This window comes from Corticium candelabrum, chromosome 7, assembly GCF_963422355.1.
Source record: "Corticium candelabrum chromosome 7, ooCorCand1.1, whole genome shotgun sequence".
Lineage (NCBI taxonomy): Eukaryota > Metazoa > Porifera > Homoscleromorpha > Homosclerophorida > Plakinidae > Corticium > Corticium candelabrum.
Genome location: NC_085091.1, coordinates 8,408,933 through 8,433,685, shown reverse-complemented (window position 1 = coordinate 8,433,685; position 24,753 = coordinate 8,408,933). Strand labels below are relative to the sequence as shown.

General features: G+C 36.1%; 2 protein-coding genes across 2 annotated transcripts; both read right to left on the bottom strand.

Moving 5' to 3' along the window:
- Positions 1–20: 20 nt before the first annotated feature.
- On the bottom strand, positions 21–10,469 carry LOC134182035 (uncharacterized). The gene is made up of 24 exons (XM_062649356.1): positions 10,098–10,469; positions 9,685–10,026; positions 8,056–8,219; positions 7,114–7,263; positions 7,006–7,053; positions 6,416–6,502; positions 6,228–6,353; positions 6,061–6,174; positions 5,777–5,847; positions 5,646–5,712; positions 5,514–5,581; positions 5,377–5,425; positions 5,260–5,316; positions 5,075–5,197; positions 4,697–4,792; positions 4,551–4,630; positions 4,370–4,493; positions 3,980–4,025; positions 3,882–3,927; positions 3,667–3,805; positions 3,502–3,606; positions 3,353–3,436; positions 365–470; positions 21–306 (listed from the first exon to the last, which is right to left on the bottom strand). Exons 1-24 carry the CDS (start codon positions 10,402–10,404, stop codon positions 218–220), a joined length of 2,688 nt encoding a protein of 895 aa, XP_062505340.1. The 5' UTR covers positions 10,405–10,469; the 3' UTR covers positions 21–217.
- Positions 10,470–10,645: 176 nt separating this feature from the next.
- Positions 10,646–24,727, bottom strand: LOC134182034 (repetitive organellar protein-like). Its single transcript, XM_062649355.1, has 24 exons — positions 24,575–24,727; positions 23,414–23,666; positions 22,509–22,728; positions 22,310–22,443; positions 21,629–21,808; positions 21,218–21,536; positions 20,975–21,053; positions 19,986–20,055; positions 19,841–19,920; positions 19,267–19,350; positions 19,151–19,209; positions 17,772–17,822; positions 17,664–17,715; positions 17,199–17,273; positions 16,813–17,001; positions 15,983–16,050; positions 15,777–15,920; positions 15,274–15,431; positions 13,514–13,702; positions 12,650–12,710; positions 12,510–12,573; positions 12,293–12,451; positions 11,901–12,078; positions 10,646–10,857 (listed from the first exon to the last, which is right to left on the bottom strand). Exons 1-24 carry the CDS (start codon positions 24,710–24,712, stop codon positions 10,814–10,816), a joined length of 3,048 nt encoding a protein of 1,015 aa, XP_062505339.1. The 5' UTR covers positions 24,713–24,727; the 3' UTR covers positions 10,646–10,813.
- Positions 24,728–24,753: the final 26 nt, after the last annotated feature.

Genomic DNA, 24,753 nt, shown 5'->3' with positions numbered 1-24,753 from the left:
GCCTTGGTAACCAGACCGCAAGTTAGCGTTACCAAGAATCTGTGCCGGTGACTTGTAATTGTCTACTAAATCACCAGCAAAAATTTCTAAATCAAAGCCCAAGTGCAAGCAAACATAAAACAGATACCTGCACCATAAATTTCTCTAAATAATGGCAGTCAAAACGTCTAAAAATTGAAGTTAATTAAACAAAAAATTCTATCCAATCTCATACTCGTCAAGGTATAGAAAGCTTGTGAGGTTGTGTTCTGCTTTGAGAATGCTTTGACCTACTGTTCTCTAGCATGTGAACCAGGGTGGCATGACCTAACACAATGCACATAGCAACTTAATGTCCAGAAACAATCATATCACCTTGTCCTACCCGGATCATCAATATCTTCGTAATTCTCCAACAGAAAGTGGCAACAGTTGCCAAGTAAAGTATGTGCATTGAATCTGAAAGCTGCACTATATAGAGGTACAACAATCTAAATTGAAAATAAAAATAAGTTTCACATCAACAAACTGCCCTACTCTACTGCTACCATCAGAACACAGTAATTCACATTACTCAAACATTTATAATTACAGGCAAATTGATTACCATCTCTCCACACACTAAACAGTACAACATACATAAAGAACCTACATAATTCACCACTATGAGTTAGATGATTTTATGCTCTATTTATTGTCACATGTTTTATATTCTATTTATTGTCACATATTTTATACTCTATTTATTGTCACATATTTTATATTCTATTTATTGTCACATATTTTATATTCTATTTATTGTCACATATTTTATACTCTATTTATTGTCACATATTTTATATTCTATTTATTGTCACATATTTTATACTCTATTTATTGTCACATATTTTATACTCTATTTATTGTCACATATTTTATACTCTATTTATTGTCACATATTTTATATTCTATTTATTGTCACATATTTTATATTCTATTTATTGTCACATATTATATATTCTATTTATTGTCACATATTTTATATTCTATTTATTGTCACATATTTTATATTCTATTTATTGTCACATATTTTATATTCTATTTATTGTCACATATTTTATACTCTATTTATTGTCACATATTTTATATTCTATTTATTGTCACATATTTTATACTCTATTTATTGTCACATATTTTATACTCTATTTATTGTCACATATTTTATATTCTATTTATTGTCACATATTTTATATTCTATTTATTGTCACATATTATATATTCTATTTATTGTCACATATTTTATATTCTATTTATTGTCACATATTTTATATTCTATTTATTGTCACATATTTTATATTCTATTTATTGTCACATATTTTATACTCTATTTATTGTCACATATTTTATACTCTATTTATTGTCACATATTTTATACTCTATTTATTGTCACATATTTTATATTCTATTTATTGTCACATATTTTATATTCTATTTATTGTCACATATTTTATGCTCTATTTATTGTCACATATTTTATACTCTATTTATTGTCACATATTTTATACTCTATTTATTGTCACATATTTTATACTCTATTTATTGTCACATATTTTATGCTCTATTTATTGTCACATATTTTATACTCTATTTATTGTCACATATTTTATATTCTATTTATTGTCACATATTTTATATTCTATTTATTGTCACATATTTTATACTCTATTTATTGTCACATATTTTATATTCTATTTATTGTCACATATTTTATATTCTATTTATTGTCACATATTTTATACTCTATTTATTGTCACATATTTTATATTCTATTTATTGTCACATATTTTATATTCTATTTATTGTCACATATTTTATACTCTATTTATTGTCACATATTATATACTCTATTTATTGTTACATATTTTATATTCTATTTATTGTTGCATATTTTATATTCTATTTATTGTCACATATTTTATATTCTATTTATTGTCACATATTTTATACTCTATTTATTGTCACATATTTTATACTCTATTTATTGTCACATATTTTATATTCTATTTATTGTCACATATTTTATATTCTATTTATTGTCACATATTTTATACTCTATTTATTGTCACATATTTTATATTCTATTTATTGTCACATATTTTATATTCTATTTATTGTCACATATTATATATTCTATTTATTGTCACATATTTTATATTCTATTTATTGTCACATATTTTATATTCTATTTATTGTCACATATTTTATATTCTATTTATTGTCACATATTTTATACTCTATTTATTGTCACATATTTTATACTCTATTTATTGTCACATATTTTATACTCTATTTATTGTCACATATTTTATATTCTATTTATTGTCACATATTTTATATTCTATTTATTGTCACATATTTTATGCTCTATTTATTGTCACATATTTTATACTCTATTTATTGTCACATATTTTATACTCTATTTATTGTCACATATTTTATACTCTATTTATTGTCACATATTTTATGCTCTATTTATTGTCACATATTTTATACTCTATTTATTGTCACATATTTTATATTCTATTTATTGTCACATATTTTATACTCTATTTATTGTCACATATTTTATGCTCTATTTATTGTCACATATTTTATATTCTATTTATTGTCACATATTTTATATTCTATTTATTGTCACATATTATATATTCTATTTATTGTTGCATATTTTATATTCTATTTATTGTCACATATTTTATACTCTATTTATTGTCACATATTTTATACTCTATTTATTGTCACATATTTTATACTCTATTTATTGTTACATATTTTATATTCTATTTATTGTTACATATTTTATACTCTATTTATTGTCACATATTTTATACTCTATTTATTGTCACATATTTTATATTCTATTTATTGTCACATATTTTATATTCTATTTATTGTCACATATTTTATACTCTATTTATTGTCACATATTATATATTCTATTTATTGTCACATATTTTATATTCTATTTATTGTCACATATTTTATATTCTATTTATTGTTACATATTTTATATTCTATTTATTGTCACATATTTTATACTCTATTTATTGTCACATATTTTATACTCTATTTATTGTTACATATCAGCTTCCAAGAGGTTAAACATCAACTTTGTCACTGCTCTAGCTACTAGAGCTCTATTGGAAAAGTGACATAACTTTAATTGTTAGTATTCTTAGAAGCTAAAATGTGACAAGTTAAAGCGATGGCAGCAATAAATTTTCCAGTACTCATTCACTGTCTTAGCAAGTATTTGTAGTTCACATGTTTAGATAAAAGTAGTCTTTAGTTGTTAATTGTTAATTAAAATCACCCAATTCTACTAGAAATATACCTCACTATCAATCCTGTCTGCTAGCACTGCTTCACACTGTAATTTCATAGGAAACAAGAGATAGCGATCTGCAGCAGACATCAACTAAAACACATGCATAAAACCACTCTTGGCACAACAATTTCACTCATAATAATAATAAATGATACGTCAATAGCAAGATTTAGATCATCTCTAGGAAACAGACACGATCCAGTGTAGAGGTACTGTAACAAGGCTGACAATACTGCTGGTCGCACATCTGCCAACACAATCTGAGAGAAGAATATGCAATCCAATTAGAAAGCCTTAAGAGTAGACAACAACAATCCCACCTCATTCTCATTTGCACCAGACCAATGTTGACTCTCCATCATTGCTTTGAACACCTCACTTTGAGCACACAAGATAACACGATGAGCAAAGAATTTGTCCCGCATTTCTCCATCCTCTTCAGAAACCAATACAACGTCACTAAAACCATATAACTAATCAGTAGTATGCCTTACAAACTTTAGACACAGACAGCAATACACCAAACAGTGACTACCTCAAAGAAGGATTGTTAATGTACAAAAGCAAGTTCAGGTGAGAATCTATAAAGAAATTCATGAAATACTTATCTATAAATTACGACTACCACACAACCTCTTGTCATCTCTGGCAATTTGGTATAAGACACTTGAGGAAACTCCTAAATTCACGATATACATTGTACTAAGTATCTAGTTTCTTAAAACAAGCATCAAACACTTGAGTTTTGACCGTTAGTCAAGATGAATTTATTTAAATATAAACAGCAAGTGTGCATACATACCGTCAATTACACACACACACACACACACACACACACACACACACACACACACACACACACACACACACACACACACACACACACACACACACACACACACACACATGCACAAACACCACACCCACACCAACATGCATGCAAACAGAGAAAAACAAGCATAGAAACGTGTAATGAGTCTGTGTATGAGTTTGTCTGTCTACATAATATGTATGTGTAAATACTTTGACAGCCAAAAGCTGAAGAACATTTCTTCCTGCATGGTTCATCATCAGTACATCAGCACCAAGACGAATTAATAAAGCCAAGCTGACATAATCTGGTCGACGAGCAGCAATATGTAATGGTCTACCAAGAAATATTATTATGCACAACCAGTAACAACGACAATAAAATAAACTATACGTATTGCCTGCCTCCGTACTTCTACAGTTGACACTCCAGCCATGATGCTGCACCAAGTGTGAAATGCAGTCTAACTTGCCCTGCAACACAAAGCAGTCAACAAATACTACACCGTACTAAACAGTAAATTGTGCTCCTTCCTGTACCTTAACAATAGCCTCATGAATGACATCAAATTGTCGACCACTGGTCATAGGTTCTACAGAAAGCTTCTCACGATGATGCATTATTGCATCAATAACCTGACAATAATGAAAGACAATAAGGAAAAAGAAATTAAAGTAAAACTAACATTTCAATGTCTAGCAGTTTTGTGCTACCGTACACACAGTAACAACTGTATTTCGTGATTACTGACAATGCACAAAATGTTAGCAAACTTAGAATTAGCAAACAAACTATTAATTAAAATAAGCAAATTTATGAGCAAAGTCTGTAACAAAGACGTGTGCCTGAATTAAGAGCCATGTGTCCACTTTCATTGTGTGTGCATATTCAGATGGATACAAGTAATTCAGCCATACCTGACAATTGCCTGTAGCGACAGCAGTTGTTAGTAGCTCTTTTTCAATTCCTTGATAAGACTGAACGCTACTGCATGCTTGAAGTGACTCAAAAACATGTTCTGCATTTCCCGCTTTTACAATCTGCCACAGTTTCACTCGTTTCACTAATTAATGCAAGACTTATCACTAAGCCCCATTAATACCTCCACAATATTTCTGAGTGTTCCACCTGACATCCGCTTCAAAGACAATGAGCGAGACTGCAACAGCAATAAGAAAACAGGTTAAAGCAGTCGATAAAATTACAAAGACAATATTACTTCTGCAGAAGGACGCAGCTTCACGTCCTCTGCAGTATCCCAATCACCACTGCAGAAACACACAAACAGGTACACCAACAGCTACTTCAATCAATCCCAAATGTGTGGTGTAGAAAGCCAGTGATTGCTCTGTATACCTTCGATGAGAAATATTGAAAGCTTGAGAGTGACTGTCTTCTAAATCCTTAATTTTCAGCTGTGCATCCTATATCAGAAAGCAAGCATCACTTAATTAAATACAAATGACTGTCACGATACAAGTTTCCCACTGAATAAAGAGCATGTTTTGAGGAATTCAGAAAAGTCACTGCATTATCATTTAGCTGACAGCAAACCCTGAAAACATGTCAGTCACCATTGCTGCTATAGCAATCAATCTACATAAGCTTAAGTTGCATACCCAAGAAGACGACGAGAATTGCACGCTCTGAATGTCTGATCATACTTTGTTAAGCCAGGCTCATACACAGACTAGAAACAAACATTATCAGTAACAATTACGAATTTAACAAATTAACAAGAAAAATTAAGCAAGTACACTACATGTAGAACATGTGCACATTAGCCAATATAAATTCATTGAATTTAATTATTGAATTTAAATCAAGCCAGCAGAACAAATGGTCGTAATACAACGTCGAATCAATCACATTCAATCTACTACAAAAGTCAACAACACGTTACCTCAACAGACTGTAGAGCCCTTGGAAACATCACATTTAGAAGAGACAATGTGGCATCTGCTGCTCTTCTAATGAGATCACCAACATCACTGCTGCTAACAGTAAACTCCATGGCCTACAATGAGAAATCAATTAGATATAAGTGGAAAGACTTGCCATAAAGCTAACAGCTCGAGCATATCTAGAGCCTCCATCTTGCATAGCCTTCACATTCAAGACAATTCCCTTTACAACAGTCCACACAGCATCTGTGTTGACTGGAACTGCTCCAGCATCAGCACTTTCAATGGAAGCCTATGGAAATCATTTATAGTCGTAAGTTATATGAAAAACACAAACAATAAAATAAAACTAACTAATGCAGTAGAGCATAGTCGCTCCAGTCTCACAACTTGCTGTTGAAATGCATTGAGAAAGTCAACGATGATAGCAATGCTATCAACCTAAAAATTTTACATGTTAATTACAACACACACAAAAATTTCATTGCCTACATGAAATAGTTTGAGGTTCACCATGTCACAAAAATTAGCATTAACTATGTCACCTAGTACTTCAATAGTCACTGAATGAACTTAAAAGCTACAACTATGTCCTCTTCTGTATTCCTATTTGTAGTTTCTTGGCATCATTATGACTTAATGAACACAGTTAGGTTGCTTTGCAATAGATGTACTGCTACATATATATATATATATATATATATATATATATATATAGACCGGGTTGTTTTCATAATTATATATGTTTGACAGACAGGAAACAAACAGACAAAACAAACAAACAAACAAACAAACAAACATATACTACATAATAGACAGTGAGACAAACAAAGCCAAATAAACACACAGATGTGTAGATATGTATGATTTCAAACAGATAGTAAGATCAACAATTTCTTAACAACAACGATCCTATTAACACAAAAACATCCAATAGTACTTGCCAGTTCAGATGGCCAACTTGTTCTCAGCTTCATGAGATCAGGTGAAACCTATCATAATACACACACATACTCACTTCGTCATTCTGACGATGCTCTTGCAAGCCTCACCTTAACTAGTGCCTGCACTTGTTTCACTTCTTCCAGTAGCATCTGCAACCTCTTTAGTGATGAGTTATTATACTGTGCCTCAAGAACCCATTGTTTGACTTGCTCTATCCTGTCTTGATGTTGGTCAATCTCAGACTTCATAACCTCAGCCTGCACAAGAAACATTTGGTTAATTAATTGTCCCATTCACATCCACTCGTCTACCTAGTAATACCATATATTATTATTACACATACACACACACACACACACACACACACACACACACACACACACACACACACACACACACACACACACACACACACACACATAGTAAAAATCACATTCCTCTATAATTTTATGTCACTGCCTATTGTCTAGCGTTAGTCAATACTCCACTCTGTACAAGTTCAGTCTTGACTGACACATCAGCTACACTTGCATGTATTCAAGTGATATTACACTACTTGCACACACAAAAGCTGCATGTGACGTGACCATGCACCTTCTACCTCATTAGCAGTTAAAACCTACACCACGGGAGTCCAAATCAATAAATTTTTGTATAAAGAAACTGTAAATACATAAAGAGTCTACACTCCTCTGCATGACTCCTCACCTACCAACATCTAATCAGTCAGAATGAGATAACTGCTAAATCTGCCCCAATTGAAACACTGAGTACAACGATGCACTTCCATAAAGTTACCAACGATTGATAATCTAATCCGATGGAAAACCAACAGGCCACTCAGTTAGTTGTATATAAAGACTACTGCATACACATCTAATTAAATTACTTTCAAGATTATGATCACATTCACCTCAGTCTGTTTGTCAAACCATTTAGTCAATTACTCAGTCCATTTCCTCAACTGCTGAGGTCTATATCTGTGTACCTCTTTCCTCACACTTCATTAATTAAATGGCTGTTTCCATAATTAACACAGTAAGATATACCTGCTCCTTTCTTCTCTTCATAAATTTTTCCCGTAGTTCAGATTGCACATCTACTACTTTCACTTTTCCTGGCTCTGCTGGCCTATCCTTAACTTCTTGGGGAACTTGCCGTAGTGCCACTCCGTCACGAATAGCTGCTAACAAACCACTCCTTGATAAATCTCCTAAAATACAACACCAAATATCATCAAATGGCTGTATTGCATTTTTAAGCTTGTCATAGGGTATAGTCAATAATAAACAATTCTATACTAATTCACCCTCACATCCACAACTATGAGCCTCTAAAGAGACAGTCAACTTGTTGCAAAGTATGTACAAATTTAGATGCCATTGTGCTTCCAAGTGCACTACTTAAAAATTAGTTTCCATATAATTTACAAAGTCAACAGAAACAATTGCTTTGAGTTGGTTGTTTCTGATCGGAATGTGCATTCCCACAAACCTGTGATTTACAAACATGAATTAGACTGTTCTGGTGAAATGCTCTCATGAACATTGGCCTTATGATTGGCTGTTCATTCATTGTCTATGATTGCCATATACATGTACAACCAACTACAAATACTGTGTGTTCTATGACTGAACCATTGGACTGGGCGGGAAACGTGTTACATTCCAACAAACATAGGCAGTCACCCACATAGTCACCCAAGTAGAAAACCACACCGTCAGAAGTGTTTAAGCCCCTTTGATCGAGTATGCCACTAGCTCAGTCACGTGACTTTACAAAAGCTGAAATTATTAGCAGACAGATTTCAACGCAGTGAAACTCACAAATGAAAGACTTACACGCTAAACAATATAGACACACATTTCAATCAACATTGCACAACAGCATTTACTGTGAAACTCTAACTGACCCACAGTAAACCACTCATTATTCATAATAAATAGATAAGCACATTACAGTGCTAAACCCTTGGCTGGTGTATGTAATCACATATCTCGTCACGTGATAATGTTTTGTATACTGAGGTTTAGCCCTCCAATGCAGTTGTCTAGTTAAACAAAGATGAGCCTCGTCTCCAGACTTGACTACTTACAGGTCAGTCGCTTGGTCCAACAAACAGACGCGCTGTCATGGACAATGCACGTTCCCTTCGCAAATTCCCGTGAAGCACCAAATTTCTGTTGAAGATGACACTAAAAGTGATTTTTGCAACACACCAGAACCACTATGCAGAAACATTGTGGAACAAGCAAAATGTTACAAATCAAGTACAGCTACAGGTACCTCATGGCACCTGAATCCAGCACCTTCGATCTCTAGACACCTGGTTGTTGGTGGGAAATCATGCATGTGCAAATGTAGACTAAGCGTTGTTTCTATGTGCTAAACCCTTTTGTAGAGCAAAGGACTAAGGATGGACGCCCGATGGCCGAATTCTTGCTAGCAGCTACCAAACAAAGATAGGTAAGCCTTATGATGACATCACGTACGTCTATTGGTTGGTAATGACACCACTTCTCGTCTATTGGTCGGAATAGCTTCATTTGCATCTGCGCTAATCGGGTATAAATATGGCCCTATGGTCGGTCGTAGTTCAGACGACTGTACTATACCCTTAGCACCAATATCCAGGCCTTGGGTAATAATCAAACATAATAAAGACTATACCAACCAACCTGAAGTGGATGTCAGAGCCTGTGATGGAACCGACTGAGATGACAAGAAACCCGTGGCTATACTCTCATCTGCACTCTCCTTGTTATCTTCACTCCAACTAGACAAGAGTTCTAAAGAAGGAGGTGGTGGAGGAGGAAATGGAATATCATAATCAGCGGAAGCAGTCTCCACTGTTGCCAATGGAACATCCTCCACATCAGATGCTGAACTCGGCCGATCTTCATCAACCACATTTCCTAAGTCAGCTGAGTCAGCAAGAAATGAGTGTGCGTTTAGTCCTATTTCTGATGATTCATCACATCCCACGTTAGGAAATTCCTCAACAATCACAGATGCAGAGTCTGTAGATATACAACAAGAGAATATAAAACATAAAGTATACGTCAACTTCATCATGTTTCCATTTCCCTACCATTTTTTAGACTGTTCTCTTCCTTTCTTTCCTTTTCTGTTTCTATCATATGATCATGAGCACATTTGCTATCTTCTCTGTCTGTACTGCTGGTTGCTGTAGAGATCTCACAACTGCTGCCGTTCGTGTCGTCTTTGCGTGTCGTTAGCCTAGAACTTAAGGGTGAACGTAGTGAGGCTGGTGATCGCCATAATCGTGGACCGTGTAATGATTTTGGAATTGATGTTGATGATGATGACAAAGTATTCACATCCTCGTTTGAAAGGTTTGGGTTGTCTCCATCTGGACCTTTCCTAGAGACGCTCATGTTCTACGCCCTACAGATTCAATGAACTAGAAATAGCGGTCTGTCAATGTGTTAGATCCCGTAAGAAAAACACACACATAACTTGATATCAAATCTAAGGGCGTGCGTGCTTGCAGAACTCTCTGCTGTCCAGAGGTTGGTAGCACAACTCGCCATAGGATAGTCAGATTTTATTTCTTTCTAATATCTTTAGTGAGCGAGCAGAATCTGTCTGTCGTGGCTGTGCAATAGCAAACTGAAACTTCATGAATCAGTGATAGATTATATTACAAGGAAAATACGATAATTTAATTAACTACAATTTGTTCACAGAACAGAATGAAATCAAATCTAGCAAAAACAAGTATGAGTTTCATACTTCAGTTCTTGCAGCAATTAATTGTTACGTAAGTGAATATCTGCCATCATTTCAGAGAGTTGATTTTAGTTTCTGAATATCTTCATCTAATGCTGGTGTTACGAGTTAAGGAATAGAAGTACATGTACCATACTTAGTTTTATTGTTTCTTAATTTTTCATATACAATTGTAATTTTTGTTGACACATGTACACATCAACATGTGAAACAAACTATCTGCATGTAGCAAACAACACAAACCCATAAGCATAAAACTTCCCTCCACCAATTTATTGCTGCTGACTTCCTCCTCTTAAATTCTCTTTTCCTCAAAGAGACAAAAGACCATCTTCTGTACGTTGCAGATCGAAGAACATTCAAATAGGTAACCAATGCATGCAAACATTGCTTGCACTTGAGATTTGCATTTTCGATTGCTTCAACGCGTTCTTAGAATAAGGTGTGATAATAACAAATTAGTACCACACCATGCTCCACCATTGGCAACCTAAGATCTGAAAGTGTAGCATAACTTTTCTGCCTTCAAATGATCCTTTAAAATAGAGTCTTTGAAATCGTTAAAGTTTACCTCAATCAGTTGGTTGTACTAAAAGTTCTTTTCTATTACTCTATTCAAGACACACATACATCTGTGCAATACAACCGGCCAAAAACATACAAGTAAGCAAGAAAAACAACAAACTCAGCAACCACCATTCTAAGTGTGTACCTACAACATATTTCATGTACAAAGAGCAAACATGAAAGGCAAACAATTAAACAAGTAACACACAACCCGCATACACACAAACAAACACTACCCTTCATGCTTACAGAAGCAGCTTTTCTGTAAATTCTTTGCAGTGTAAACTACTTAAGACATATCGTTGTGTAATAGACTTTGCTAAACCCTTGCAGTCACTCATTTAAACACAATTTATTAGCTATTTAGTCGCTATTTGTACTGTTTATAGATTAAATTGATATATCAACTGACAAACACAAACAGACAAACAGACAGACAATTAAACAAACATATAAAGAATAATTTAATCTGCAATGTGTCCATTGGTTAACATAAATTTAGTTTACTGCTAGTTATTGTATTGTAAAGTTGATATAAAAATTGATAAAATTCAAAAAGACACAGAAAGGATATCTGCTTTGTCATAGTCTTCATTCCTTACAGCCGTTTCAATTTGCTTCTCCAGTTCTGCTATCCTCTCGTGGACAGCAGAGTTCTCATCACTAACCCCATCACCGCCTGTTTGACCTTCACCACTTACTTTACTGTCAGTAGCCGTAACATCAAATTCCTTTCTCTCCTCAGTTCTCTCCTACAACAAGTACAATACAGGCTTTGGATAACTATTGTAAAATATTTCACTGGCTAATTAATCTTAACAGTTTGCATGCCAACTACCCTTCTTAGTAATACTATAGATTGCCTGCATGACTACCAAAGGTATATGTATGTCTATCTCTCTGCATGTCTCTCTGACTGTCTGCGTATCTTCGTGCAGTCTACTACGTCTTGCAAAAGTGCAATACTTGAAGTTCATCTTCATTGTCTAGATCCAAAGACAAGCCATCATTCACAGTCATTGCAATACTGTTTTTGCCCCCCTCGTCAACAGACACATCTTCCAATTGGCATGATGATTCTGGAACTGCCAGCTCATGCTTCACACTTAACTCTTGAGCAATGGCCTGAAACACATTCACTAATGTCAGAAAATACCAATAATGATTATTACTTTCTCCTAACCTCACAATGACTAACTTCTGACTCAAATATAAAACAGAAAAACAGGTCTTTATGAGACTGAAACCTAGATACAATAAAATACATGACTATGAAGACCTCACACATATATAAAGCACATGATGCCTTAATAGCCAATACACCTTGTAATGTGATGACGAAGAACAACAGCTCTGTCTACAGCCTCCTGCATTAGCTTCACATCTGAAACAACACAATATACATTAGTCTGTTAAGTATAAGTGAACAGCAACATTCCAAAACGTGCAAACCAGCCTTATTCTATAAGCTGCAAAACTAAAGAGTAAAACAACAATAAAAAGTACAGTTTCAGAGCATTTGTGACAAAATCGTTAAAATCACTGATTAAGTGTGTGCAACTTCAAGTGTGCATGCACGTGTCTATGTTTCCACGCATGCATGCATGCTGTGCATGCACGTGTGTGTGTGTGTGTGTGTGTGTGTGTGTGTGCGTGTGTGTGTGTGCGTACGTGCGTGCGTCCACGTGTGTGTGTGTGTGTGTGTGTGTGTGTGTGCGTGTGTGTGTGTGCGTACGTGCGTGCGTCCACGTGTGTGTGTGTGTGTGTGTGTGTGTGTGTGTGTGTGTGTGTGTGTGTGTGAAACTTAGCCTCGTTGGTACAGCATCAGACCTACATGAGGAAGACCCTACGATCATGAGTTCAATTGGTGGTGGTGGTGCATAATAAATTAATGAGCAAAGTATGAGAGCCCAAATACATGACCAAGAACATCACCTGTCTTAGTCAAGCAGCTGCTGATTTTACAATTACTATTTAGACGTGTGCATGCGTGCATTACATTTTCATAATAAAAACAAACAAATGAAGGCATTGGTGTTGCCATCAGTAAGTACAGACGATATCACCTCCTGATAGAAGTTACGGTTACCAAGACAGAATATAACAACAAACAGAGTTTAAAAGCTTGGTCATGTTCATTAGTCAAATACAGCCCACTTTCTCGAGTACACTATCAAGCAGCCATACCTATCTCTCTCTGTTTTCTGCTGACTTCCTGTTTGTCAGAATCATGTTGGAGCCTTAGAGAACTCAATGTCTCATCGTTTCCTTCCAGTACCTTTTCCAACTGAGACAGCTCTCTTGATACAGTTTGCTGTTGTTCGCCCAAAGCCGTGGCTTCCTTGGCCAACCGGCTTGCCTCCTTAAAATTGCGACCTGCAAACCAAACGGCAATTTCCAAAGAAACATAATGGACAAACGACTAATAATAAGACTATGCACATCTACTGTATAAAGTAATGATACACGCAGCATATAAAAAAAGTCTACTACTAAAACCACAGATTGTCCACCACCAAAAAACAAGAGACTGCTCAGCAAACAGTAAAGACACTATAATTCCCAAACAGGCACAAACATGCACTGAGCTTGACAGTTGTAGCTCACCCATACAAACGTTATATGTGATATTGTATTCCATGAAGCTAAAAAAGGTGAAGTGGCAGTGGCAAAAGAAAACAAAAGTCAAATATGCAAGCATGGTTGAAAGTTGAGCAACAATTTCTGCCTGTGCTCCCCTGGTATTTTCACATTTTGGCAAGTAGAAACAGCAAACCAAGAGTTTCTGAATGAAGGCTCACTCCAGTGGCAAAAAAAAAGACACAAAACCTCTTGACATTGCTGCTCTTCTGTACTTTATAGTGTAATGTCAGTGTGATAAGAACAAAAATACCTAGAAAGGCCACCATTGGAAACACTACAAGCAGTAAAACAGTCTCTTTTATGTTTATTGATATAAGGGTGCGTTCGAATACTAGTTCTAGAACTGGAATTGGCGGGGGGAGCAAAGTTCTATAGCGTTCGATTGGTAGTTCTAACAGTTCTGCCTAGCGACCTGGAATTGTTGGAAGTGTCACGCCCTAAATGCAAAATTCACAGAGGCTGCTGAAGTGAAATGACGGGTACAGATGCTGAGGTCGTTGTGGACCTTCTTGTTGGTTCTAATGAACACTTGTGGCGACCATTGGCTTGGCAAACACCAGAAGAAACGACATTTGGAACTGATTACAGTGACCTTCTTGGCGAGGAGCTCCAATAAACCGAAAGCAAAACTTTTGCTGATATTCGAACAGACTACAACAAGTTAGTAGAGTAGAAACGCCACTCTACTTCTTATTGTGCTTACCGGAAGTATGAGCCTTTGTGCATGCTCAACTTGCTGACAGTTCTAAGCGTTCATTTGCTAGCAAGAGTTCCAAAAGTTCTGACAGTTCTGGCAGTTCTAGTTCTAGAACTGGAACTAGAACTAGAACTAGTATTCGAACGCACCCTAAGACTGTAGTGATTTGACAAACTGATAAACAAACAGAAAGGCAATATAGTAAACATAAACAGACAAGCAGATAAACAACAAACAGACTGACAAACACATAAACAACAAACAAACACAAACAACAGACAAACATATAAATAGATCAACAACAGACAAACAAACAAACACATAAACAACAGACAAACAGACAAACACATAAACAACAGACAAACAGACAAACACATAAACAACAGACAAACACATAAACAACAGACAAACAGTCAAACACATACAGAACAGATAAACAAACAAACACAAAAAACAGACAAACACATAAACAACAGACAAACAGACAAACACATAAACAACAGACAAACAGACAAACATACAAACAACAGACAAACATAAAAACAAAAGGCAAAGGGAAAAGCAAACATTTAAAGACAACATACTGTTATCATACCAACACACCTACCTGCTGCAGCGAGCTTCTTTGCCTCCTGGATTCCCGGCAAAGATTCTTCAACATCTTTCAGTCGTTTCCGTAGCTTAGATGCTTGAACCTGTTCATCCAATACCTTGCTTGTCAAAGACTGAAGTTGTTCATATGAGTCACGTTCAGCAGCCAAAAGACTGAAAAGCAGCAAAACTATAGATCCAAACGTCAAATAAATAGTTGAAAGTAAAGCAATATCACAGCTAGTAGCTAATCATGTAAATGATTGCGTATATGCACTACATACAAACGTACATACAAATACCAGGCAGATAGATAGTCATAAACACAAGCACATCAACAGACATAAATACACTAATACAATAAAAAAAAGGTAAGTTTAACAGACAGCAAAACCAAAAGCAAAATCATAAAGTCAATCCAACTCCAACGTGTCAGAGAATGACAAGCACGCACACTAAAACACCCATAAACGAAGTAAAAAGTACACCATAAAACATACATTAAGACGCAGATCTCACCTACTTAACTCTTCGTTTTCCTCCCTCACCAATCTTCTCTGCATCAAAATTCTCTCTACCAGCTGTCCTTGGCTAACCAGTTGATGAACACGTGATTCACAATCCTCAACAAGAAGCACAACCGACTGTATGTCAGACACATATCTACATGATGAAGTAGTTCAACAAATGCTAGACAACCACAAATGCAGCAAATCAATACTCACTTCGTTTCCTTCTCTTTAGCCTCTTCTACCATTAACTCAAATGTATTTTGAGAGTCACAAAGTTCATCCTAAAATTAGCAAAACAATTTCAATTAATGTGGTCACAAAACAATAATAACATATGGCAACCTATCTTGTAATGTAAACAATGTAATGTAATAACATTCTTTAAAAAATTAATTAACTTGCAAACAGACGAATGCCACTGCCTTATACAATCAGCATATCATTTGATAACATTGCACTAAGACATCCGAGTTTTCAGATTTCATTTGCAATTAATTCTTTCAAAATTGTGTCACTCCGCTGGTCTGAAAACACAGTCAGACCTCATTATTCTGACACCCAATAATCTGACACCCTCACTTGCAATGAAACCAGGGGCACATTTCTTTGTTCTCCACCTAATCCGGTTGAGCCCACCAAACTCCACAAACTAATCCAGTGGGACGGTGATAGATTAGTTTGTGGAGTTTGAATGAGCTCAACCTAATTAGGTTGTGGAGATAAAGAAACCCCCATAGAAATCCAAAACCTCAACCGAATTAGGTTGTGGAGAATAAAGAAATGCGACCAAGTTTAGATGTTTCACTGTGTATTTGTATGGATAATCTGACAGTCACGTTAGTTCGAAACAAGTTGGACAAACGTGGTTGGAATAACGAGGTCTGACTGTACAAAGTGAATGATTGCAGTCTCATAATATAAACCACACCCTTAAATAATGCAACAAAGACAGTCCAATGTAATCTCAGATATTAGAGATATGCAATACATCAGTTTCAATTTATTGAGAAATCAGTTTATCAATTGCCACACGTCTTGCTTACCATTTCAACATTTAACTGCACTTGTTTCTCATCTATTTGTGCCTTTTGATTATCAAGTCTTTCTCTCTCAACTGCCATTTCCTGCTTGATAGCATCAATTTTTTCATCTTCTACAGCAATTAATGACGTATATTCAGCCTCACGAGACCGAAGAAGAACAAGCTGTGCCTCTAACTCTCCAATCTCAGCCTAAAACAAACAATAAGTACAGTCAACATAATACACCCACTCAAACAACTTCAAAACACATCTATCACTCAACAATAAATCATATTTGTATTGCTACTTCATTAATTAAGTACTGTACAGTGCCAATTTAAGGCTTGTACGTACAACTTACCAATGCGAAGTGCATGGTAAATGTAAGCATTTGTGTTTCATCTTACCCTGATGCCATCTCTCAGTCCAATAAATCGTTTCTTTGCTGTCATTAACTCAATTGTTTTGTCCTCAATTTCTTTCTAGAAAGACAAAGATTCATATTTCAAAACTGGATTTCTATGTTTGTATGCTGTCTGTCAAAATTAACAAACAATATCAATAACGTCATACGAATCATTGCCATCCTGTAATAAACAAAAACTCATAAGTAGCCATGAATTCTAGAAAATGATTTTAGTTGCATGCATAAAGTAACAGCCGACTATTTGTCTACAGTAGAATAGAAAAGACTTGTAAAAGATAATGATGAGTAAATCAATAAGTAGCTGCTTAGTTAATTAATCATGTACATATTTTTAGGTCTTGGCTTTGTCCTAATTCTCGTCTTTGTGATGCAATAAACTTGTTGTTAGTGTTTTATAATACAATAATCTGATGAGTTACACATACAAACATAACTGAATGCTTACCTCCAGTAATGCTTCTCCTTTCTCATAATGATCTTTGTCTAACTGTAAGTGACTAAACCATTACAACTAAAATATAAATAACAACTTTGATATTCAAGTTAATCAGACCTTTGTTGACGCTGCATACGATCTCTGTCAATGTTCAAACGTTGTCGTTCTCTAGAAGAACAAAGCAGACAACCTGGTTACCATGATACTAATAATAATAGCCAGAGTTTATCTACAGTGTGAGGATAAACAACTCCACAACACTGAAGCAGTGCAATCTTCTAAAGTCATTTAACTTTTCCTAAATGACCAATAAACACTCTCTGAGACTGTCCCTGTAGTAACTAGACTATTATACTCAGAACATGTAAGCTCATAATTTCACATGATCTGGCAACATAGCTACATGTACTTAATTCCAATGTGACTCTTGTTGTTGCACAAATGCCAGATACACTTTAGTCTCCGCTCCAAACACCCTATACACCATATGGAGTGCCAGTAATTTGAATCAATTCATAATATTATGTGCAAGCTGTGTGCAGCGTCCGGCTACCAAAAATACCTTGAAAACTTCATCATGCTGAATACAAATTTCATAAATGTAATCCTAAACCCAAAAGTGGTCCCCAAAATCTTTTAAATAAGTTGCAAAGCTCATTCCTATGTTTACAAGTAATAATAAAGAAATAATAGAATATGATGTAACTACTACGTTTTCAAACAACAAAAAATTAAGAGCACGTCTCAGAATTGTAAATAGTAAGTCAAGTTCTACTACATGAATATGTTTCATATAACACACACACACACACACACACACACACACACACACACACACACACACACACACACACACACACACACACACACACACACACACACACACACACACACACACACACACACACACACACACACACACACACACACACACACACACACACACACACACACACACACACACACACACACACACACACACACACACACACACACACACACACACACACACACACACACACACACACACACACACACACACACACACACACACACACACACACACACACACACACACACACACACACACACACACACACACACACACACACACACACACACACACACACACACACACACACACACACACACACACACACACACACACACACACACACACACACACACACACACACACACACACACACACACACACACACACCACATACACACACACGCATGCACACACGCATACATGCACACACACACACGCACGCACATGCTCACACACACACACACACACACACACACACACACACACACACACACACACACACACACTATCATCATCGTCTTCGTCATTGTCATATATTGTCACCATTACAGTTACAACACCATTAAACAAACTCGTAAACAAACAGATAACCACCACAACACAGACAAAAATCAAAAGTTATCAGGTAGATAAACAAAGTAATTACTACACTGTTGACTACTTTGTTATGACAGCAGCTGATTCTTGCTTGAACTGAGACAAAACCTGCAATTCCTCTTCCTTGTAACAACAAAAAGTCCATGATATCACTGTCCCTCACAGATATCAACAACAAACCTTAACAATTGTCAATTTGTTAATCAGGTCTTTTCTCAAACTCATCTCACATTCACAAAGAGTAGCAAAATGGTCATGCATCTCCTAAATGGTAACAACAAATTAAGATGTACTCAAGAGAAACCAATATCAGTTGTCAATGGCAAGGCCATAAACTGACTACACATAACGACATAAACATGTCCAAACCACCACATACCAAACCATTCAAATAGCTAGACAAGATAGGCAAGAAGTCAGTCACACAATGAGTAAATGCAAATGTTGTATAAAGATTAAATTTGGTCAGTTGATGTATGTCCAGTATCAAGCACTAAAAATGCTTTTCATACACTTTGCCTTGCCAATGAACAAACGGCAATATCTACAATTAGGAAAGTGTACCTTGTGTTCAACAAATGATCTTGACAGACAGATGACAGACTGACTGACTGACACACAAGTATCACTAAAACAAGTACCCCTTCTAAGCACAATGTGTGACCATCGTGTAGACTACAGCAACAAGTAGTAGAACACCCAATAACCAAAAGAATAAAGTTTTAAACCAGTAAATCCAACTCAACGTTCTTACATCCAAGTGACCAAATGGTTCATTAGAAAGGCTACTCAATTGTGCAGTCAAGCTGTCCATTTGACTGTTAAGCTCGTCAGCTAATCAATGGATGTGGTATAATAATCAGCAATAGCACATTTATAAGTATCATTGACAGTAAAACCTTTTTCATAGTTTTCTTCCAATACAGCTACAGTTTGCTGCTGACAAACATCATGAATTTGTTGACATACCTGAAAAGCAAACTCATAGCAAATGAATTTTGCAGAAAGCTAATGTGTTGTCCTTTCAATAAATAATAACAACACCAACGTCTAACAGAACAACTAACTACTAATCAACAAGGAATCAGAAATGTATGAGCAGTCAAAGCAAACTGAACAGATGGAACCAGCTCTATTTGTTCGGTCTGTCCAAATGCTGTCAGATAGTCACTACAAGTCACACTCACTGACTGTTGTGTTATCAACTCAGCATTGCTCAGAAACAAAACCAATTATATAACACGGTGTAGGACAGTTCTCTTGACATTCTGATGCACCCAAAAAATATTGTGACCAAAAAATTGATCAACTGAGCAAGTGACTTTTCGGAATTTGCTTATAAAACACTTGTAGTAATAAATTATGAGTACTTTTGTCAGTCTAGCATGAAACTCAGTGTCTTTCAAATGGGTGCTACGTTTTATGCTACAACAATACACAACATGCAGCCTGAAGTGCTCTTGACATCATCACTGACTGCAATACAATGTACTAGCAACAGCACATAGTCCAACCACTAAACCACTGCAGTCTCATCTAAAACAGTCTACTGCAAAGTACATTTCTGCAACTATAATCTCAAAAATTTTAAAGGTTATTCTAGACAAGATTAAGCAAGCCGTCACTGTCATCTGTAACTATGGTCAGCTAAAAACAGCATCAGCACAAGGCAAAGCATTACCAAGACAGTCGTGTTCGGGCAGTTTCGTCATACACAATTAGTCTCCTGTAAACTGCAAAACAGTCAACATGCAAGCAGACAATTATAACTATTAAGAGGGAGCCAACCAGTACGCCAATCAGCTATAACCCCGGTCTATCAATGCCAATGAGTGCATCTCTTAAACTGTCCCTTCCTACTGTTCCTTGCCTACACAATCTATCATACCTCCAGTTTCAGTTGATGTCTCTGCCTGGCATTCATCACTTTGTCTCTCTGATCATTATACACACTGTTCCATTGTTGCCTAGTATACACAAATGCAAACAACCAATCAAAGTTCTTTCAACCTAGCAATGATAATACAGATGTGACCAATTCAAAAACACAACAGCTACATGGCAGCTGTTGATTGACTACACGGCATACTCACAGCCCCATACAAACATGTTGTGTCAAATGGTCAAATACCTGATGTCTTCCAGCTGAGATTTAGTCATTTGTATAGCAAGAGCCAACTTCTCACTGATGCTCAGCTCGATAACATAACAAGATGACTGCTTCTCTCCATCATGAGCAACATCATTATCATCATGTTCGGTCTTAGTTAAGGTTTCTTCCTCGACATTAACTGCACTCGCTGCTTCATCAGTGCCAGCATCTTTACCCACATTACATAATGAGTTATTGAGAGGTACTTCCAGTACATGACTTGACATCCTATCAGTGTCTTCTGTCTTTAATACAGCCACGGACTCACTTGATTTCTCAACCGTCTGACTGTCGAGCTCTAAAACACGCAGAGAACCTTTAACCATAACGTTATTGTTTTGCCACCAGCTTCACGTGTCTGACAATCATCAAATACAAATTCTAACGTACGACTGCATGGTTTATCTCCTTCACTCTCTGAATGTATTGATGCAGTGCTGTCAGTTTCCTGCATGGCTTTACCCGGACCAACCAAAGAAGCCTCATTCTCTCCCACTTCAACTGACAAGGAAGTCGGTTTGTCACAATCATTGTTCACAGAAACACTAGAAAGAAATGGTTTTGTGGACCCTAAAAGATTGATTCACAGTGAGTTAGTTTACCAATTTACAAGCAAATGACACTGAGCTGCTTGTGAACAATTACACATACCAGAAAAATGTGCATTTCTTAGTCAAACAGCAAACAAGCTCACTGACATGCAAACAATGGACAGACAAATGGATAGACAGATAGCAGTGTGACTTGCAAACAGGTAGGCAGATATGTGGAAACAAATATATGTCAAACAATCTAGCAAACCAAAAGTGACCAGCAAACTGACAAACAAACAACAAGACAGACGACATATGTTATTCAGTGCACCAATTAGAATATATAAAATATATGTGCTTTGGCAGACAGACACACAACAAAACAACCACACAGACAGATACACAGACAGACAGACAGACAGACAGACACATAAACAGACAACCAGACAGACAGACACACAGACAGACAACCAGACAGACAGACAACCAGACAGACAGACAGTTTCTGTAAGTTTTTAGTCTTAAACAACCAGATCACCTGCACCAAGCTCTGCATCTCCCACATCACAATTTCTGTCTCTTTCCATGCCTTCATTAGTCACGTGCATTATTCTCTCATTATGATCTTCGTCAACAACAACTAGTGTTTCAGTCTTCTCTTCTTCTTGTGACCTAACCATTTATAGTAAGGTCTCTAGAAACGTCCCTCTTCTGCTTGTATCTACACACTTCCTCACCTTGTCTCTGACTGCTCTTCATTCTCCTTTAGCTGTCCTGGCCGTTTGGCACGTAGTTTCTTCTTTCTTCTTCGACCAGTTTGACCAGGACTGGAATGTCCTTTGATATCACTGTCATCAGTCTTTATGCCAACCTCTACCTGTGCTGCCTCAAATTCAGCAACATGGCTGATGACCCTGTCTGCACTGCTAACATCTCTTGAAGTACTACCAGATTCAACTGTAATATACACCAAAACTCGTCACCTTCACAACTAGTTCATTCAAAAGTAGCGTAGAATAGACGTATGATGACAAAAGCAAGACACAACAACATCAGTAAAGGTTCTGAGGGTTTACAGTTGAGAAGTCAACAAGCAAAAATGGTAAGGCATTTAGTGAAGTGTAATGTACCAGGATTTTCCCTAAGCAACTTCCAACTTGTGCATGAGTTGCTTAATTTGCGTTCGAAAATTTTGAGCTGTGATTGGAAGGTAACATCAACAGGGACCTGTCTGAAATGAACCGTAGGATGAAATGCAGTTACCAATACCTATAAATATTATCTCATCTATCCAAAGCAATCATTGAATAAAAAAATGTCTCACCTCAAGTAAATGCGGCATCAAATAAGAATGGTTTACTTGAAGTTTAATAAAATCTGTTTCAATCTACCTGTGAGTGTGACACACCTGGTTCAGACAACGGGCTTGTGTATAGGGAGGCAAAACTTGCATACGTGTACACATAAAATGTATTGTAGAAAAACTCTTGTACTGCAGCATCATGCCTTTGATTATATGTGAACAACTGAACAAGTGCATGCATGCTTGCACGTGTACACACACACACACACACACACACACACACACACACACACACACACACACACACGCGCGCGCGCGCGCGCGCGCACATATTCTTACTTGCTGCTTGCTCTGCCAATACATCAACACCATCTCTCTTGCTTGTCATCTCAACTTCGTAGCTAGAATGTTCACTTGACTGGCTGATAAATGAAAATTGTGATTCTCCAACAGTTGATACTTCATCCTCTACAGCACCATGTTGGTTTGAAATAGAACTACTTGGAGATTCAACTGCAGTGGCCGTCTCAGAGGAAGGCATAATCCTCAGTCCACTAAATAGAGATACACCAGACAGTCCAGATTCCTGGTCCTATAAACAAAATGTTCACATGAGATAATCCACTTTTCTGTACAATATAGGCCTAATACATTGGCAATATAAAAACATAATTCGAATACCAAAGACTTCAAATTATGTTATGCAAGAACACAACATGCGTGACATACATGTACGCTAAACAAACTAAAAGTGATGGAACAGAAGATTCTTTACCATTTAGTAAATACTACAGTATACTGATGAGTATAACAGCCAAGACACATAATATGTAAGTTCAGTGATGCTTTCAATTCCAATTTATCTCAAGAAATGAAGTGTCTAGCAAACATAAGCTGCTAACCAACTGGATAAGTGGCAAAATGACAGTATCATCATTGACCTGCTACTCCAAGGGCAGTGCATTCAAATCCAATCAATTAGAGTTTGTGTTCATTTCTTTCATGCACCAAAAATAAAGATTGTCTCATGTCTAACAACACAGTTTCTTCAGACATTGTCTTTGTTTCAATCAACATCAATCAGCCAATACCAAGTAGATACACTCACAAATTTCTCAATCATCACTTTAGAGCCTTAATTAGCCACAATTTGCACATCTCCAACAAACAGACTTGTAACTTCGTACAGAAACTTAAACTTTCAAACTCCTACTAACCCAAACTTTACATAAAATAATTCCTCCACAAAAGAGTCTATTATTTATTCATTATAAAACCATTTCCACAACACATGAACGTAAAGGTGATAATTAAGTTTCAAAGAGAAATTTTCTCTTTTGGTAAAACCATCTCGTTTTACCTGTCATTAACTTAATTAATTAAAACAGCTAGCTACACTGTAGTGATATTATACAACCAAGTAAAAGTAAATCTGATATTGACTTAGTACAATATTCTACCTACTATGTACGTTACAAGCTAGCTCTATCTATTCCTTACAGTAGAACTAGTCATATAAGCTCCTTCTCCTTCAATGGCTGTCCCAGTCAAAGTCTCGAATGATTTCTCTGTCTTCGAATAACTTGAGGCTTTTCCTCCTTCATTCTGTTTCTTTTTCAAGCGGCTAAAGAAGGACATCTCGTGCACACAGTAAGCTCCCGTATAATCGTATAAAAGCG